The 20,354-nt window shown below is 32.3% G+C and overlaps 2 protein-coding genes across 2 annotated transcripts; both read right to left on the reverse strand.

The window, feature by feature from the left end:
* Positions 1 to 4,427: 4,427 nt before the first annotated feature.
* On the reverse strand, positions 4,428 to 8,870 carry LOC25488257 (uncharacterized). The gene is made up of 6 exons (XM_013607934.3): positions 8,494 to 8,870; positions 8,284 to 8,387; positions 6,591 to 7,070; positions 6,018 to 6,176; positions 5,509 to 5,933; positions 4,428 to 5,313 (listed from the first exon to the last, which is right to left on the reverse strand). Exons 1-6 carry the CDS (start codon positions 8,826 to 8,828, stop codon positions 4,690 to 4,692), a joined length of 2,127 nt encoding a protein of 708 aa, XP_013463388.2. The 5' UTR covers positions 8,829 to 8,870; the 3' UTR covers positions 4,428 to 4,689.
* A 4,578-nt stretch (positions 8,871 to 13,448) lies between these two features.
* On the reverse strand, positions 13,449 to 20,082 carry LOC25488258 (uncharacterized). The gene is made up of 8 exons (XM_024776483.2): positions 19,866 to 20,082; positions 19,702 to 19,748; positions 17,738 to 18,096; positions 17,247 to 17,353; positions 15,909 to 16,388; positions 15,169 to 15,327; positions 14,660 to 15,084; positions 13,449 to 14,364 (listed from the first exon to the last, which is right to left on the reverse strand). The coding sequence occupies exons 3-8, from the start codon at positions 18,073 to 18,075 to the stop codon at positions 13,741 to 13,743; spliced, it is 2,133 nt and encodes a 710-aa protein (XP_024632251.1). The 5' UTR covers positions 18,076 to 18,096; positions 19,702 to 19,748; positions 19,866 to 20,082; the 3' UTR covers positions 13,449 to 13,740.
* Positions 20,083 to 20,354: the final 272 nt, after the last annotated feature.

Genomic DNA, 20,354 nt, shown 5'->3' on the forward strand with positions numbered 1-20,354 from the left:
ATTACTTCTCTTCCCATTATTTTATTGTTTATTAAATCCACAATTTTGCTATAAATATCAAGGTCCATCTTTCCCTCAACAAAAAATTAAGGTCCACCTTAACAATTTTTGTTTTCGGAAGAATTGGTAATATGCATGGTTCATTTCAATAGCGTGTAACAAAATACTTTCAAAGAAGAATAGAGGTAAACAATTTCTAAGATATAGTTTATGAATTTGCATTTACCGGTGAGAGACCTTTGACCAAATCCCCACCGTGCTCGAATAATGGCGTATAGGAACTGCAGATTGTAAAATTCATGTTACTTTCTAAGGTGCTTGAGAAGAAGAACATATATGAAATATAATAATAAACAAGATATTTCAATTCTTTAACGGTTTCTTTTCTTCATTTCTTTAACCAATCTGCCCAAGGATCATCTGAAATAGTATTTTATTAATAATAAAACAGAAATTTTGCAGAAAATTACCATTGCTTTTGCTTTGAATCACCAATATTGTTATGGTTTTAATGTTTAACAAAGACCATGGTTAAGTTTGTCCATTACTAAGTCAAAAGTTATGACACTACTAATAGAAGGCATGTTTAATGTCTGATACCAACACGACATTAGGTTGCTTCCCTTCATTCGATCGTATTGAGTTTACTCCCAAGTTTCAGTGCAATTGTTTTTGCAAATACTCAGGAAATTGTTAGCTTTGTTCATAAGGAAATTAATATCAAGCAGTCACATTCACTTGCATAAGTAATTTTTTAAGAATTGTTATATGACGTAGTTTAGTTATCTCATTTCAACAGCGTGTAACAAAAAAAAATTCAAAGAAGAATTCGGAACCGGTTAACAATATCAAAGTTTATTAATAAAAACGTATATGCAATTTCTGTTTCTGTTCTTTATATCTGAAGTCTATGTGTAGGGAAATTTATAAATTATAACATTACGTAAAGCCCAAGGATCAATTAAAACAAAAAATTTGTAGAAATATAACATGGATTTGACCTGAAGTTTACAAAGAAATATGCATGGGCCTGTTTGAATTGTCTATATACCGACATAATTATAAGTTTTGTGAGACTATTTGAGAAATCTATAAAAACAGCTTTTGACAATTTTCACGGGCTTTTCTCGGCTTATTTTCAAGAAAAAAGAAGAGAATACGTTTAAATAATCATATAATCTTAGTTTATTTAATTTATTTCATGAAGTCTAGGAATCTTCACATAATTCTCTTGAGATGTTACGAACAACGAATTGGTACTTGGGTACCGGCTCGTGGTACTTTTGCAAATTGGTTTGCACCAATTTCCCTTGTAATTTGTAGGAACTGCTACACCGATGAATCAAGTCAAGTGAGTGAAGTTCAAAGAAAGAGGAAGAAGATGTTGAGTAGAAGATAAAAGAAAGGAATATGTCTAGTACAGCAAATAAATTCTGTAGGAAAACATCTTTGAAGCTTGGAGGAAGAGAACGCCTCTTGCAAAATAACACTTATAAAAAAGAACAAAAACGACATAAAAGTGAATATAAAAAAAAAAATATTGGGAAGTGGGAACTAGTTTGTTACCGCTTGCTACTATAATTCTTCTACTTGTTCGCAATATTAAAATAATTTACTATACTTAATTGGGCAGTATTATAGTACTACCGACCAACGAGTACCAAAGCTCTATAGTGTAACACTCTAATCGTTGTTTTATTTATTTTTGATTTATTTAGAGTCTATTATGTGATTTTAAATAAATTTGGTGATTTATGTGGTGTGATATACTTTATATAGTTTATTTTTATAATAATTGGATTAAGTGAGAAATAACTATTATTTTGGAGTTTGGGGAGTTATTTAATATTTAATAGAATTAAGGGGAGCTAAATGAAAATAAAGGGAGTTAAGTAAATGGGAAGTTAGGAAATAGAGGTCAGAAGCTTTATACGTGAAAACTGTCAAGTTGGAAGAAAAGGGAGAGAAGAGCAAGTTAGGCCAAGGAACCATTTTTGCTGTGCATTTCTTCTGCAAATTTAAGGTAAGGGTGAGGTTTACTTCAATAGTATAGTTATTAATTTCTGATTGTGAGTTTAACAGGTTTTGGTGAGAATTGAGGAATTGGGTATAAGATGAATTAATGGTTTTTGGGGTAGATATTGCTGTTCTGATGTTAGAATTAGGTTATGGTTGCATAGAACACTTCATTGCCTATCTGTAAACTAATTTGGGGAGTGATTTGAAGAAAAATGGGATTTTGGGGAAAAACCTGTTTTCTGCCCGTACAGAAGTTCATCGCTCGCCTCGCGAGTAGCCTTACTCGCCATGGCGAGTGACCAACTTCATAGCTCGCCTCGCGAGCAGACCAACTCGCCGTGGCGAGCAACCCAGTTCAAAACTTGATTTTCAAATTGTTGTTATAAGATGTTTTTGGGATAGTTTAATGTGCCTAAATGATTTTAAAGAGGACTGAAGCAAGTTTTAGATTAAAAAGATGAATAGGGAGCTTAGAATTGAATTTTGAGTGAGAAAAATGTCAAAACTCTCGAGAGCACCTTATTTTCACTCGCCTCGAGTTCGCCTTGAACTCGCCATGGCGAGTAACCTGTTTTGTGAACTCGCCATAGCGAGCAGATGTGCTCGCGAGGCGAGCTACCTAGTTTTGTGTGCTGATTGTATTTATATGAATGGTAGTGATTGATGTTGATGTTTTGAGCATAGTTATGTTTAATTGTGCATTGTTCTGGATTGTTGGATCACTGTTTGAAGATGTTGCTGATGGCTGTAATGTATGCTATATTTATTGAATCATACATGTTGTATAAATTGGAGTCATATGAAGAATGTATGCATGGTCAAGTTGTATGTAGATATACACGAGTGGGTCCATTGCATATGCATAAACAGCGGGAGGACTCATGTCCTGGAGCACTAGTTGTTCACAGCGGCGAGAGCTTCGGTCCTGATGAATGCTTTAACCATTCAAAAGAGGTGAGGGCTTCGGTCCTGTTTGGTACCACATGCATAATTGCATTTATTGAGGAGTCTTAGTGGTGTCGTCATGTCATGCATGAGTCCTTGTTGTTGGTTGTGATTGTTATATTGATGATGATGAGGATGTTGTTGATGAATATATATATTTATACATATATTATGATGAATTGATTTGATGATGAAGTTGTTGCTTTGTGAAATATATATTTATATTTACAAGATGATGTATTGATGTTTAATAGGGTGTTAGATTCAATTGATGATTTTAATATCTATATTTTATTGTTGTGAATCTCACCCCTTCTGCTTGAAAATGTTGCCCTTCCTATGGGTAACTTGCAGGTGATCCTGAGTAGTTGGTGGTGGCTCAAGTGTCGTGTCTAGGGCTCTGATACATTCGGGATGGGTTTACTTATTTGCATTTCATTCCTTATGTATCTAAATTTTGGAACTTGATGTTATGGCCCTATGATGGTTGATTATGTTGTTGAGGCTTTATGCCAAGATATTATTTTGGAGTTTTAAACAATTGTTGATGTTTGATGATAATATTCCGCTGCTGATTTAAATGTTGATTTCTATGGATGTTTAATAAATAGATTTTTATATTCTATTTAAGAAATTTTGATATAGTAGTGTGACATGCCCGTTTGGGTTGAACTCTGACGTTGTGTATTTAATTGTTATTAATTACTTTTGGGTAACGGGGTGTTACATATAGTCTATACCCTATACATACCCAATTCTTCTCATGCCGCGCACCTTAAACCCATACTTGTACCGTGTAGCAACGAGAACTTGCGAATTATGTGACTATGGGCTAGACTCAGCAGAATTGACTCCTCTAGCCTTTGAACCATTTCGAGGTTAAACAAAATTTTGCTGCTATTTTGGTTAGGATGTCTTTACAATATCATTTCTTACTATCCTTTTACCATTCCAATTGGAATTCCTATACAAATTCGCTTGTTATCTGCAGCAAAAGATCAGCTTTCAGGTTCATGAAGTTTCATATCTTTCTTATAAGCATGAAATTCTGGAAATCTTATACCAGTGTGTTTGCTATTTTCTGATTTTTGGGATTTGTTTCAGATTCTGATATGGCTTGTTCATGAAGTTTCATATATTTCTTATTAAGAGTATATATGAAGTCATTGTTTATTTATCTTCTGCATTTTCTTTTTCAGTAATCCATGATTCTTGCATCCATTTAAAAAAGGCTCATTTACAAGAACTAGGGTTTACTGAATGAAGGTTTGTTTTAGATGTTTCCCACAATATTCTTGCATATTAATGGAGCATGTATGATATTAGAAATATCTTGAATTCAAGGTATTAGCGTTATGTATGATCTTACAAACATCACTCTTATGCAGTATAATAAAAGTCTGAAAAGGCAACAATTTTCAATGATGTAATCTAACATCGACAACTTCTAGAAACAAATCAAATAACATAATACAAATTTGATTTAACAAAAAAAAATGATTCCATATATATTACAATAAGAGTACCGCTATTTGTTACAAATGACTTCTACAAGAGAAGAATGCATGAAAAAGGGATACTTCAGTACTTCACCAATCCGTCCGACCATACCTAAGAGAGTGGATCGTTATTATTTGTAAGTGTTATATGCTGCCCCGTAGATTTCTTGAGTTTATTATCAAACTTCTGTTATAACAATACACATTTTTCTTACATAATAATCTACTACTTCTCTAGTACATAAATCATATTTTTACCAGGCTTAGACAGAGTCCTCCAATAGTAGATTGAGTTAATGATATCTGAAAACAGTGAAAATTGCAAACCTATGTACAAAAGTATTGGGAGGAAAGAAAATATTGAAATGAAACCAGGAACCCACGTCGAACCATGGTAGTATACTATAAAGAAGTTAGTACTTAATGCTACCATCATGCTTGTTACGGAGATAAATAACGTGAATAATCCAAATATTAGCTTTAAAGGCAGTGATTTATAGAAGTCGTACTCTCCATAACGTGAGACAAGAATCGACAAGAAAATCAATATCGCGGTCGCAGATGAGATGAATGCAGATGCATCTGATATTGCAAACACCAAGAATGATGTTTTATTCAAATAGTGTGGTTTTCCAGAGTCATCGGTACCGCCTGGTAAAGTAGTTGCAGCAGCAAACACTCCGGTAGCAATGACAGTTGAAATTAGCATGCAAGACTCGGCCGTTTTTTTCATCCACGACTCTGCATTTTCTCTTAGTGTTTCATGCTCAATTGAGAATAGCTCTTGTGCAGTAAAGCCTTCAGAGTTTCTCATCTTTATCTGTGCAGGCAACATTATCTTCTTTACTTTCTGTCACATGAAAATGTATATATGTTAGTAAAATACATACAGATATGTAAAAAATTTATATTGCTATTGACACAGTGACAAACACATACTCAATTAAGAGTTTTATTTATAGTGGAATGGAATAGGATAAGTGTGGAAGTAGCTCGCTTTTAATTTCTCAATAAAATGAATAAAAAAGGGTTGCATTGCATGTACCTCAAACCATAGTAACTCGACGCACATTTGAAAAGCAGCTCCAGAAACCAATTCAAGTTGATTTCGTGGTGCTAATTTTGCAGCCAAGTGCAATAGTGTGTTTCTGTCATCATCATTTTCATATGTCACTATGATACCCTTTATATGCCCTATTTGATGTACCAGATTGAAGATACTAGCATGCCGATGCAAAACAGCTATGTGTAATATAGTTCGGTTTTTGCTATCCACATCCCATATCAAGCTAGGATAAACACTGAGAAGCTCTGATAAGAATCCAAAATTTCCAACTTCAGCAGCATCAAATATTAGTTGAGAAGGTTCATTTAGGATTTTGTTTAACTCCTCCTTTGAGGAGTAGTGTTTTTCAAGAATCGTGGTCCAAAGAAATTTAACCAACTGGAAAACCACGTGATTTTTCATGCCTGCAATACGAAATATGGTTACTTAAGTTAACGAAACCAATGTAAAAGAATTTTAAAAAAATAAAAGTTAATGTAAGGATTTACCAGGATTGGTCATGATGGGATTATGATCATGTTCAGGACAATGACAACCGGAATCCAAAGGCGTTCGATTTTGAGCCAAGAGATGCAAAGCTGTCTCTTTATTCACATCACGTGCAAAAGCTAGTGCATTCCTACCTCTTACCATTTTTAAGGCTAAGTCTGCAATTGGAGAAAATTATATTGATCAATATTTCTGCAAATGAGAAGTTGTGGAAATATCCTTTGTTATCTATGGTGGACTGATGATGGCAAATCGCTCAAAACTTAGACAACAACTGAAGTTGCCACCTTTAAATAGACCTGAACTTACTTATAGCTGAAACAGTGATCTAATCGGTGTTGACTGTTTAGTGGACAAAGCCAATACGAAACTAATATTAGTTGTGTATTAAGGCATTAATATTTGTTTGTCTAGGAGGGTTCGGTAGCTCAACTGGTTTGAGCTAAATGTTAAGGAGTTGGAGGTTCCGACCAATTTAAAGACCAATTTGCATAATGTATATTAACTATTAGTCTCTAATGTTAGCAACCAATATGACAGCTTTTTTAATTTCAACTTTCAGTAATACTTACCATAGATGCCAGTGTAGATACAAGCAAAGAACAATAACTCCCAGTCCTCAGCATCAAAACGATGTATGGTTTTATCATATAGATGCCATGTCATTTTGCATCTTCCTTGCAGAGCAGCATACTGAATAGGAGTATATCCTTTTCCACCCCTTTTTACAGGTAACTGTGAGTTCCTATCTAACATTAAGTCAACAATTTCCATGTTTCCAGCTGCAGCAGCAAAGCAAAAAGCAGTGTTTCCGTTGACATCTTGCAATGCTAAATCTTTGTCATCAAGCATATTCAATAACTCCTTCACAAAGTGGATGTGGTTTGCACCTGCTGCAATATGCAATAGTGTAGGCCACCCATTTGTTATGGCAGCATTTTTGAGCTTCTTCTCTTTGTCTAAGATGCGGTTAGCTGCTAGCCAATTTCCGTTTAGAGCATGCTTGTGAATGGGAACGCAAAGGTTGAGAAACTTTTTCTTTTGATCATCACCTAAAACAAAGGTTCAATTCAGAACAAAACAAAAAAAATACATAATCATATATAAATAGATGGGTTTGGTTTCTCCATCATCCATAAATTTCATCTATTCTTCTTACAATTTCTCTCATCTCATTTCCTTCATGTCTACTCTAGTACGCACCAAAGTAAAATTCCAATCCAACAAATAGACATTATCAGAGTTGGAGGAGTAGCTCAACCTTTTTTTCTTTATAGCCAGTGGCACTCAAAAGGTGTGTGTATTTTATATGGTGACCCTTACATCTCTTTAAGAGATGAAAACGAAAAATGGAATGTATGTTTTGATGTTAAATAATGATGTTGATGTACACGACATGTTTCAGTTAGACGAAGGTTGAGAAGTACCGATGCGGCTGATTGTTCAAGCAGAATAGATTATGGTGAATCTCATTCTTTATGTTATATTATGTTTGTTTATCCTAAGTTAATGTAATTTTACTTGAGTATTCTTTTTATGATGTATTGTATTTTTTTCTAAATAAATTACATTTCGAATTTGTTTTGCCTCATATATTAATATTTTTAATTAATTTACAAATAAACAATAATAATAAAAGACAATTTAATAGTTAATAATATTAAAAGTGCAATGGTAATGCAGTGTCCACAAAATAAAATTAAAAACAAAATCAAGTACTACCGGTGGGCAACATTAGCATATTTTTTTGTGAAAATGACCAGTGAGCCAACATATAGTACACATTTTCTTACACTTTTTCAACATCACCTATTTCAGTCCTATTGTGATTACTATTAATTTGAGACGCCGTATATATACGATGTCTTACGATTTGTCGATTAATAAAAAGAACCTGATTAATAAACTTTGTTGATTTGTTAAAACATAGAAGAACTCTTCTGATTTCCATTCATTAATAGGCTTTGTAGATTTGAACCGGTGTCCGGTTACATAATATTGGGAAATCAATTTTGCAGAACATGGTGGAAGAAGAGAAGTGCAGATATGCTAATTTGAGACGCCTTCTCTAATATACTAATGTCCACAAGAATTTGGACGAACCGGTTCACAAAAGTACCGCGAACCGGTATGTGCGAACCAATTCGCGGTTTCCTTGTTAGGACAGTGAATTCTGTAACTATGTTCTATATACTAACCACCAGATATGCTACTTGCTTGGTATCATAACTACAAATTAATAAATTGAGAGAGGGAGAACCTTACTTGTTTCCTCTAAAAACTCAAGATTAGGAGTGTCGTATAGAGCTGCTGCGGGTGCTTGTGGTGATACTGGAGGTGTAGAATTCACATTAGATGTTGTCACTTCCCTGTCAAAGAAAATATATATTTTACAATTTTTAATCGATAAAATATTTCAACTAAAAAAACACAAACAAGATTTTCAACAAAAATTGAATGTATGAAACACTTAACTTGTCAAGCTGCTCCCACATTTTCTTGGCTGTCTGACAACTTGAAATTCTCTTAAAATCATCTTGATTTATGGCACAAGATAAAATATTTTTGGCTTTTGCTTCTTGTTCCATGTTCTTGATATCTTCTTCATTGAATTCATCTTCAGATTTCAACACTTCTCGACCATTTAATAATTTTTTTGGAATTTTTGGTCCATTCTTAATCACAAGCCAAACTCTGTAGTCAACTGATTGTATGAATATCTTTGTACGCTCTTTCCATTCAGTACAGTTTGTACCATCGAAGTATGGTGGCTTTGAAATGGATCTTCCTTCAACGAACGTTGTGTCCATATTTTTTTAATTGTGCTACTTGCAAATGATGGTATTGTTTCCTCGTAAGTCTAAGTTTTGTAACTTTTTTATTGTATTTTATTTTAATACGTTTAATCTTTTAGCTTAAATAATGTTTTGTCGTTGGGCTCAAGAATATGATTTTTAATTTGAAAGATTCCTTCCACCTTACAGTTACATGGACTGCTCATTACCAATTTTTCAAAGAGCAAAAACTATCAATAAAATTGAAGCATATGGTGCTAGGAGCTTTTTTATGTGAATATTTAACTCAAGGGTCAGGTCAGTTTCCCTCCGATTAGTCGATTCTTAGATCGGATATCAAATTCAAAAAAAACAAAAAAAAAGAAGGCCAGGCCAGTAAATTATGTGGAAGATTAACTCATGGATCAAGTGAAATCTAAAAGAAAGTTTCATGGACAAGATAAATGAGAAATGATAAGATAAAATATTATATACTGGCTTTAATCTAGAATCTTTCTTTAATTTAGAGTTTGTTGAGCGAATAAAATTTGATTTTAGAAAATGAAGAAAATTTGTAGTATAGAGTTTGTTGAGTTAATACCTTTGTTTTTAGCAAAAGCCAAGAATATAACTTTTTCTTTTAACATCAAAGACAAACTTTATTTGATAGAAGTGAAAAAAGTACAAATAGTACTCAATTTTAATAAAAAATACTATAGGTTTAAAATATATATTTTTTAAGAGAATTTTAAAATAATTTTTAAGAAGCATTTGTAATTTTGTAATAAGGGTAATTTAACATTTTATGTGATTAAAAATAATATTTATACAGAATTAAATATACTAATATAAAATATGAAGAAAAAAAAAACTACATTTTATTTGAAGATTTATTAGAGAGATATTTAATTTTATATTAAATAAAAAATTAAATTGTGAATGAACTTGAACTGACAGATTAACAATGGAAGACTTGTTAGATTAATTTTGTAAAAAGATAAAATAAAGTGTTTGATTGTTAAAGCCCCTTGGAGACAAATTACTCCAAGGGGGGCAAGGACCACCTATGATTCCTTATTAGTGGATGTCCCATTAACTTGTCTCCCTGCATAATATTATTGTATTTTTTTTTAAGGATTCTCTTTCTTTTCTTTTGATTACGTCTAAAGAAAGAATGCTAGTCAATATAGTACGACTATTAAATAATTATGTTTTTGTTATTTAGTGTTTTAGTGTTATACAGATGGTAGATATTAGAGTAAAAAATAAATAGGTTTAATACATCGTTTGATCCCTTAACTTATTTTTCATTGTTAATTTGGTCCCCTAACTATAAAGTGTCTCAATTTGGTATCTTAAATCTTATGTCGTTTACTATTTTGGTCATCTCCGTTAGTATTTTGCAAAATTTGTTAACTCCTTTCCACATGTCCTTCAAGATTGGTGATCAATAGTTAGATTTAAAACTCATACATAGCATACTGTGGACTCACAACATATGATAATTTTTATTGTCATCTTCTTCCCTCTTCATCTTCATATAACCTTCATAAAAATAAAAATAAAACCAATTTTTTTCCTTTTAAAAAAACAATCATTTTTCAAAAAAGTAACATTACTTCTCTTCCCATTATTTTATTGTTATTAAATCCACAATTTTGCTATAAATATCAAGAGGAAAATCTATGTTGAAGTCATGATAATGACTTTTTTGATGTTTTTGATGAAGTTAAATCGTCAATCATTAAATATTTGTGTATTTAATCCATATCACGTAAGATTATATGGTGTATTTCACATTTGCCCATAAGGTGTGTCATTATATCTTTACTTATTGCAATTGTGTTCCTGATTAAATCAAAATTAAACATAGAATCTCATTTGTGCACTAAAATTGAAATTCTCCTAAATATTTTGTATGAGGACTGATTTGTAATAAAGTAAAGTTTAATTTTAGAGTGGTCCACCGGTAGGACATTAGATGACATGACATCGGCAGTTATACCAGGGGCGGAGCCACCCCCAGCTAGCCTCGACACTAGCCCATGCTCAGCTAGCCTCGACATTAGCGTTTCCTGCAGAGTTTTGTGTAAATTCCGCAGGAAACACATTTCCTGCGTATTTTGCCAAGGATTTAGGTCCCTAGGTGAGGTAATGCCTTAGGATTTTAGGATCAGTAGGAAAGATATATCCCCAGGAAATGTGAAATTATCCGCAGGAAAATGTAAAATTATTCGCAGGAAGGACGTAACATTTTGCGATAAATTTTTGCCGAGGCTCTATATAATTCTTGGCTCTGCCACTGAGTTATACTATTGGCTAAACAAAATAATTTTCTAAAAAGGGTCAATTTTCTGACTGCACCGTCGAAGCCCCGTATCAAAGGCCATCTTTTCCTTCAACAATAAATTAACGTCCACGTTAACAATTTTTCTTTTCGGAAGAATTGTTAATATGACGTAGTTCATTTCAATAGCGTGTAACAAAGTACTTTCAAAGAAGAATAGGGGTAAACAATTTCGAAGATATAGTTTATAAATTTGCATTTACCGGTGAGATCTTTGACCAAATCACCACCGTGCTCGAATAATGGCGTATAGGAACTGCAGATTGTAAAATTCGTGTTACTTTCTAAGGAGCTTGAGAAGAAGAACATATATGCAATATAATAATAAACAAGATATTTCAATTCTTTAACGGTTTCTTTTCTTCATTTCTTAAACCAATCTGCCCAAGGATCATCTGAAATAGTATTTTATTAATAATAAAACAGAAATTTTGCAGAAAATTACCATTGCTTTTGCTTTGAACCACCTATATTGTTACGTTTAACAAAGACCATGATTAAGTTTGTCCATTACGAAGTCAAAAGTTATGACACTACTAATAGAAGGCATGTTTAATGTCTGATACCAACACGACATTAAGTTGCTTCCCTTCATTCGATCGTATTTAGTTTACTCCCAAGTTTCAGTGCAATTGTTTTTGCAAATACTCAGGAAATTGTTAGCTTTGTTCATAAGGAAAATAATATCAAGCAGTCACATCCACTTGCTTAAGTAATTTTTTAAGAATTGTTTTATGACGTAGTTTAGTTATCTCATTTCAACAACGTGTAACAAAAAAAAAAAAATTCAAAGAAGAATTCGGAACCGGTTAACAATTTCAAAGTTTATTAATAAAAACGTATATGCAATTTCTGTTTCTGTTCTTTATATCTGAAGTCTATGTGTAGGGAAATTAATAACATTACGTAATGCCCAAGGATCAATTAAAACAATTTTTTTGTAGAAATATAACATGGATTTGACCTGATGTTTACAAAGAAATATGCATGGGCCTGTTTGGATTGTCTATCTACCGACATAATTATAAGTTTTGTGAGACTATTTGAGGTAACTTATAAAAACAGCTTTTAACAATTTTCGCGGGCTTTTCTCGGCTTATTTTCAAAGGGAATAAGTTTAGATAATCATATAATCTTAGTTTATTTATTTCATGAAGTCTAGGACTCGTCACATAATTCTCTTGAGATGTTGCGAACAATGAATTGTTACTTGGGTACCGGCTCATGGTATTTTTGCAAATTGGTTTGCACCAATTCCCCTTGTAATTCGTAGGAACTACTATACCGATGAATCGAGTCAAGTGAGTGAAGTTCAAAGATAGAGGAAGAAGATGTTGAGTAGGAGATAAAAGAAAGGAAGATTTCTAGTGCAACAAATAAATTCCGTAGGAAAACCTCTTTGAAGCTTGGAGGAAGAGAAACGTCTCTTGCAAAATATATAACAATTATAAAAAAGAACAAAAACGAAATAAAAGTGAATATAAAAAAAATATTTTGGGAAGTGGGAACTAGTTTGTTACCGCTTGCTACTATAATTCTTCTACTTGGTTCCAATATGAAGATAACTTAGTATACTTAATTAGGTAGTATTATAGTACTACCAACCAACGCGAATTGCAAATTATGTGACTATGGGCTAGACTTAGGAGAATTGACTCTTATAGCCTTTGAACAATTTCCGGGTTGAAATATTGTTAATACGATTTATTTTAAATTTTAACTCGCCTTCGGCACATTTTTCGTTCTCTCCATAGACAAAAATTTGCTGCTATTTGGTTAGGATGTCTTTACAATATCATTTCCTACTATTGTATCCTTTTACCTTTCCAATTGGAATTCCTATACAAATTCGCTTGTTATCTGCAGCAAAAGATCAGCTTTCAGGTTCATGAAATTTCATATCTTTCTTATAAGTATGAAATTCTGGAAATCTTATACCAGTGTGTTTGCTATTTTCTGATTTTGGGATTTGTTTCCGATTCTGATATGGCTTGTTCATGAAGTTTCATATATTTCTTATTAAGAGTATATATGAAGTCATTGTTTATTTATCTTCTGCATTTTCTTTTTCAGTAATCCATGATTCTTGCATCCATTTAAAAAAGGCTCATTTACAAGAACTAGGGTTTACTGAATAAATGTTTCCCACAATATTCTTTGCATATTAATAGAACATGTATCATATTAGAAATATCTTGAACTCAAGGTATTAGCGTTATGTATGATCTTACAAACATCATTCTAGAAACTTCAATGATGTTATCTAACATCGACAACTTCTAGAAACAAATCAAATAACATAATCCAAATTTTATTTAACAAAAAACAATGATTCCATATATATTACAATAAGAGTACTGCTATTTGTTACAAATGACTTGTACAAGAGAAGAATGCATGAAAAAAGGATACTTCAGTACTTCACCAATCCGGCCGACCATACCTAAGAGATTGGATCGTTATTATCAAACTTCTGTTATAACAAAAAACAATGATTCCATATATATTACAAAAAGTGTTATATACTGCCCCGTAGATTTCTTGAGTTTATTATCAAACTTCTGTTATAACAATACACATTTTTCTTACAATAATAATCCACTACTTCTCTAGTACATAAATCATATTTTTACCAGGCTTAGATAGAGTACTCCAGTAGTATGTTGAGTAAATGATATCTGAAAACAACGAAAATTGCAAACATATGTACAAAAGTATTGGGAGGAAAGAAAATACTGAAATGAAACCAGGAACCCACATCAAACCATGGTAGTATACTATGAAGAAGTTAGTACTTAATGCTACCATCATGCTTGTTACGGAGATAAATAATGTGACCAATCCACATATTAGCTTTAAAGGCAATGATTTATAGAAGTCATACTCTCCATAACGCGAGACAAGAATAGACAAGAAAATCAATATCGCAGTCGCAGATGAGATGAATGCAGATGCATCTGATATTGCAAACACCAAGAATGATGTTTTATTCAAATAGTGTGGTTTTCCAGAGTCATCGGTACCGCCTGGTAAAGTAGTTGCAGCAGCAAACACTCCGGTAGCAATGACAGTTGAAATTAGCATGCAAGACTCGGCAGTTTTTTTCATCCACGACTCTGCATTTTCTCTTAGTGTTTCATGCTCAATTGAGAATAGCTCTTGTGCAGTAAAGCCTTCAGAGTTTCTCATCTTTATCTGTGCAGGCAACATTATCTTCTTTACTTTCTGTCACATGAAAATGTATATACGTTAAGTAAAATATAGATATGTTAATTTTTTATATTGCTATTGACACAGTGGCAAATACATACTCAATGAAGAGCTTTATTTATATTTTTTTTGGTTTTGGTGGTGTCCGGGTTCGAACCCCAGACCTTGCATATTTTATGCATTATCCTTACCAACTGAGCTAAGCTCACGGGACAAAGAGTTTTATTTATATAGTAGAATAGGATAAGTGTGGAAGTAGCTCGCTTTTAATTTCTCAATAAAATGATAAAAAGAGTTGCATTGCATGTACCTCAAACCATACTAACTCGACGCACATTTGAAAAGCAGCTCCAGAAACCAATTCAAGTTGACTTCGTGGTGCTAATTTTGCAGCCAAGTGCAATAAAGTGTTTCTGTCATTATCATCTTCATATGTTACTATGATACCCTTAATATGCCCTATTTGATGTACGAGATTGAAGATACTAGCATGCCGATGCAAAACAGCTATGTGTAATATAGTTTGATTTTTGCTATCCACATCCCATATCAAGCTAGGATAAACACTGAGAAGCTCTGATAAGAATCCAAAATTTCCAACTTCAGCAGCATCAAATATTAGTTGAGAAGGTTCATTAATGATTTTATTTAGCTCCTCCTTTGATGAGTAGTGTTTTTCAAGAATCGTGGTCCAAAGAAATTTAACCAATTGGAAAACCACGTGATTTTTCATGCCTGCAATACGAGATATGGTTACTTAAGTTAACGAAACCAATGTAAAAGAATTTAAAAAATATAAAAGTTAATGTAAGGATTTACCAGGATTGGTCATGATGGGATTATGATCATGTTCAGGACAATGACAACCGGAATCCAAAGGCATTCGATTTTGAGCCAAGAGATGCAAAGCTGTCTCTTTATTCACATCACGTGCAAAAGCTAGTGCATTCCTACCTATTAGCATTTTTAAGGCTAAGTCTGCAATTGGAGAAAATTATATCGATCAATATTTTTGCAAATGAGAAAATCTGGAAATATCTCATGTCGTCTATGTTGGACAGATGATGGTAAATTGCTCAAATCATAGACGACAACTTTAAATAAAATTTGAGACTTCAATTACCTTACGGCCAAAACAGTGATCTAATCGGTGTTGATTTGACAAAGCCAATAGAAAAACTATTATAAGTTGTGTAATAATTATTGATATGTGTTTGCCTTGTTTTTTGTCAACGCAACTCCGATTAATATTACAAGCATTTACTTACAAGGATACCATTTCTTGATAGAGTTTCAAACCATTTTTAAGCATTGTCACCACATAGACGCTGATATTTTTTAACTAGTCACTAAATTGGTCTCTCAATCAGTTGCAAAATTAATTTGCTATCATTTTTTTTAAACCGAAAATTTTCTATCATTTTAAATACCGATTTTCATAATGTTGCTAAACTATTAGTCGCTAATGTTGGCAACCGATTTGACAACTTCCATCTCTAAATAGGTCATAATATGATAGTTTTTAATTATAATGAATTCCAACAGTTAGCAATACTTACCGTAGATGCCAGTGTAGATACAAGCAAAGAACAACGAATCCCAGTCCGCATCTTCAAAACAATGTGTGGTTTTATCATATAGATGCCATGTCATTTTGCATCTTCCTTGCAGAGCAGCATACTGAATAGGAGTATTTCCATTTCCACTTCTTTTTACAGGTAATTGTGAGTTTGTATCCAACAGTAAGTCAACAATTTCAATGTTTCCAGCTGCAGCAGCAAAGCAAAAAGCAGTGTTTCCGTTCATATCTTGCAATGTTATATCATTGTCATCAAGCATCTTCAATAGCTCCTTCACAAAGTGAATGTGGTTTGCACCTGCAGCAATATGCAGTAGAGTAGGATACCCATTTGTTATGGCAGCATTTTTGAGCTTATTCTCTTTCTCTATGATGCGCTTAGCTGCCGGCCAGTTTCCATTTAGAGCATGCTTGTGAATGGGAACACAAAGGTTGAGAAACCTTTTCCTTGGATCATCACCTAAAACAAAGGTTCAATCGCAGTTAAAGAGAGTAATTATATTGCCTTAACATTAAACTCACCTACATCACGACATGTACTATTAGAATATTATAATATGTTAAGTATTATATAATTAGAAATAATTGTGAAAGATCGGTCAACAATCCTTCTGATCTCCTAAACCATATACATGGTCCCTGATGTTTCGTCCTAATGTCAACATCTCAAATCTCTCTATGTTCAACTCTCTAATGTTGGTTCTCCTGTATCAAATAGAATACTTGTTCTCCAACTCATTTCGGACCTGACGGATGCGTATGCCATGGTGGGCTCGCAAATCTGTCACGAAAACTCATTTTCCCGTTTTTACAATGATATGAGACAAGTATATTATTAGCATTTAATAACTCATGACAGTATGAGACAAATAGAAAACTATTTTGTGTACATATATCACTGATCAAATGAATGAAAGATACGGACAAGAATATTTAAATATGGACTAATAATATTAGTGGTAGATTTTTAAAATAGTATATAATTAGTAACAACTGGATATGATAAAATTTTGTTTCTTTCTCAATAGATCGCTACGTCCTAACTTCAAATGTTTGATATATATAGTTGTAAAACGACAGTTCTTAGATCCGGAAGTTCTTTAAAAATAGTGCTTTTAGAGTGAGGTAAATGTAAATACATTTGTAAATGTTCTTTGAGTTCTAAGGTATTTTCTGCGTTGAACCGGCGGAACATTATCCCTTCACCCTAAATTAATTTTTATTATAAAAATATAAAATAGAAAGTAAAAAAAAGAGAGAGATAGCTATATTATTTGTATCTAAAGTACAAAATAATTTGAAAGATGGAGAACCATACTTGTTTCCTCTAAAAACTCAAGGTTAGGTCTGTTGTATGTTGCTGATGCACTCCTTTGAACAACTGGTACTGGAGATGTAGAACTGACATCAGATGTAGTCACTTCCCTGTCAAAGACAATATATAAATATCTTTCAATTATTAATCTTAGAGAATACTGCAATAATGTCTTTAACACTATGAAGCACGGATACTGACACGGACACCGACACGGTCACCGGACACGACACGGACACTAACACGCCGACTCAACTAATAATTTGTAAAAATCACATAATTCAGTGTAATTACAAATGTCGGTGTCGTGTTGATGTCGGACGCGACACGTGTCCGACGCCGGGACACGCCTAGTCCGAGGAGTGTCCATGCTTCATTACATTATAGTATATGCTAGCCACTCTGGTTGAGTCAAACACACAGCTAAGCAAACACAAATAGATTTTTGAACAAAAAATTAATATGTATATATGAAACATAATTAAACACCTAACCTGTCAAGCTCCTCCCACATTTCCTTTGATGTCTGACAACTTGAAATTCTTTCAAGATCATCTGGATTTATGGCACAATATAAAATATTTTTGGCTTTTGCTTCTTGTTCCATGTTCTTGATATCTTCATCATTGAATTCATCTTCAGATTTCAACACTTCTCGACGACCATTTATTAATTTTTTCGGAATTTTTGGTCCATTCTTAATCACAAGCCAAATTTTATAGTCAACTGATTGTATGAATATCTTTGTACGCTCTTTCCATTCAGTACAGTTTGTACCATCGAAGTATGGTGGCTTTGAAATGGATCTTCCTTCAATGATGGTTGTGTCCATATTTTTTTAGCTGTGTTACCTGCAAATGATGGTATGTTTTCTCGTTAAGTCTAGGTCTTGTAACTTTTTTATTTTAATATATTTATTTTTTAAGCTTAAATAATGTTTTGTCGTTGCGCTCAAGAATATGATTTTTAATGAGAAAGATTCCCACCCCCTTACATGGATTTATCATTTTACCAATTTTTCAAAGAGCAAAGCTATCAATAAAATTTGATTTTAGAAAAAGCCAAGAAGATAACTTTTTCTTTTAACATCAAAGACAAACTTTATTTGATAGAAGTGAAAAAAAGTACAAACAGTACTGAAGTTTAATAAAAAGGGAAATGTTAATCAGTGCATCCGGGGCACTGATTAAGGAATTATTAAAGGAAATATTTCATTGGAAATTGTGTATTCTATGTTTTAAAAGTTAAAAAGTTGCTCTTTTGAATGCAAATTATATTTTTTCTTTCTACTTTTAGCTTTTTAACCAGTGCTCCGGGGGCATCGGTTAACAAGACCCAATAAAAATACGATAGGTTTAAAATATATTTTTAAGGGAATTTTAAATAATTTTTAAAAGAATTTGTAATTTTGTAATAAGGGTAATTTAACATTTTATGTGATAAAAAAATGAAAAAAATTTACATTTCATTTTTAGATTTGTTAAAGAAATATTTAATTTCATATTAAATAAAAAAAATATTTTAAATTGTGAATGAATTTGAACTGACAAATTAATTTGGAAGAGTATGTGGAAGACCTGTTTGATTAATTTTGTCAAAAAAATAATAATAAAGTGTTTTTTTTTTTGAAGGAATAATAAAGTGTTTGATTATTAAAATCTCTTGCATACTAGTGGATGTCCCATTAACATGTCTTCCTGCATAATATTTTTTTTTTTTTAAGGATTCTCTTTCTTTTCTTTTGATTACGTCTAAAGAAAGAATGTTATTCAATATAGTACGACAATTAAATAATGATGTTTTTGTCGTTTAGTATTATTCATATCAGTGGTACATATTAGAGTAAAGAAAATATCCCTGGCAAGATAGAGAAATGTTTTTTTTTTTTAACAGTTCTATTACAAATTAAACATTCGTATAAGTATTCAATTATGAAATGTTTTCCATCATAGTGATTAGTGAATATTATTTGTGAATGAATAATGAAAAAATTTAACCGAGTTATGCACTAAGCTGAAATACTTTTTAGTTATAGAAAAAGAAGTCGAATGCATAAACAATGAGCTTCATATAAACTAGATGACTGAAAGATATAAAAAGTACCCCTAAAAAAAAAAAATTTGATATGTGGCTAGTATTAATATAAAAAAAAAAATATTAATCTCTAAAAACGACACTAGTCTGTTATACCATTGCCATAGCCGTCAGAAGTCAGAACTAGGAGAATCGAAGGTTCTACTCTGCTAACTTTAAGATGAATTCGAACACTTTATAAGCAGCAGTCCATATATTCCAAGACTTTATAAATAGCAGTCCATATTAGACACCAATCAAAATGGTATGGTGTGAAATTTTCCTTGTATATATATATATTTTTTATTTGAAGAACCCTTTATAAAAATAAAAATAAAAATTGCGGCTAAGATTTCAACCCAACGAAGAAATGTTAAAGCACCATACCTGGGGAAATAGGTAAAGAGGACTTTAATTTTCTTCTACACTTGTCTGTAAAATTAGGGCAAAAAATATGATCAGTATATGTAGTTTTGACTTATGAGAAACATTGTAAAAAAGTAAATTAATACAGTAATAAATAAATAAATATAAGTACAGGGAAATTACTCAGATTTTTATAGCAGTAAAATATATATATATATAATAGTCGGTTTCTTGTTGTTGGTGTAGTGGCACAAACCAAAGGAATTATAAACGGAAGTATATTGAGATTGAAATCATAAAGGAATGGAAAATGAAGGGAAGAGTAAGGAAAGTGTTGAGTTTGAAGAATTATTGGTGGTTGAAATTATATACACACAACTAGAAGGAGAAACATGAATTATATAGAGAAAAAGTAGATTGTGATAAATGAAGGAGAGAAGAAGGAGGTAGGGTGGAAAAATGGTGAATCCATTTGGCAATAAAAAGTTAGAAATGCAAGTCAAGTAATATAGTCAACAACCGACCATTATTATATCTTGTTATGGATTAGTGCTGTTTGCTTTGTTCTAGAACTTAGTTATTTACAGTATTTTTGTATTCTGGAATCTTCCCTCCGTCCTAAAATGTTAATGTATTATTGTCTTATCAAATTTTGAATCAAATACATTAATT

This window comes from Medicago truncatula, chromosome 2, assembly GCF_003473485.1.
Source record: "Medicago truncatula cultivar Jemalong A17 chromosome 2, MtrunA17r5.0-ANR, whole genome shotgun sequence".
In the NCBI taxonomy this organism is placed as follows: domain Eukaryota; kingdom Viridiplantae; phylum Streptophyta; class Magnoliopsida; order Fabales; family Fabaceae; genus Medicago; species Medicago truncatula.

What these genes read in the sequence shown, in the direction of transcription:
- LOC25488257 (XM_013607934.3), bottom strand. Translation starts at nt 8,828, where the DNA reads ATGGACACAACGTTCGTTGAAGGAAGATCCATTTCAAAGCCACCATAC. An exon ending in TGAGTTTTTAGAGGAAACAA is followed by an intron (nt 7,071 to 8,283) that starts GTAAGGTTCTCC and finishes CCTTTGTTTTAG; the next exon opens with GTGATGATCAAAAGAAAAAG. An exon ending in TCGAGTTACTATGGTTTGAG is followed by an intron (nt 5,314 to 5,508) that starts GTACATGCAATG and finishes TTCATGTGACAG; the next exon opens with AAAGTAAAGAAGATAATGTT.
- LOC25488258 (XM_024776483.2), bottom strand. Translation starts at nt 18,075, where the DNA reads ATGGACACAACCATCATTGAAGGAAGATCCATTTCAAAGCCACCATAC. An exon ending in TATCTACACTGGCATCTACG is followed by an intron (nt 15,328 to 15,908) that starts GTAAGTATTGCT and finishes CTCCAATTGCAG; the next exon opens with ACTTAGCCTTAAAAATGCTA. An exon ending in TCGAGTTAGTATGGTTTGAG is followed by an intron (nt 14,365 to 14,659) that starts GTACATGCAATG and finishes TTCATGTGACAG; the next exon opens with AAAGTAAAGAAGATAATGTT.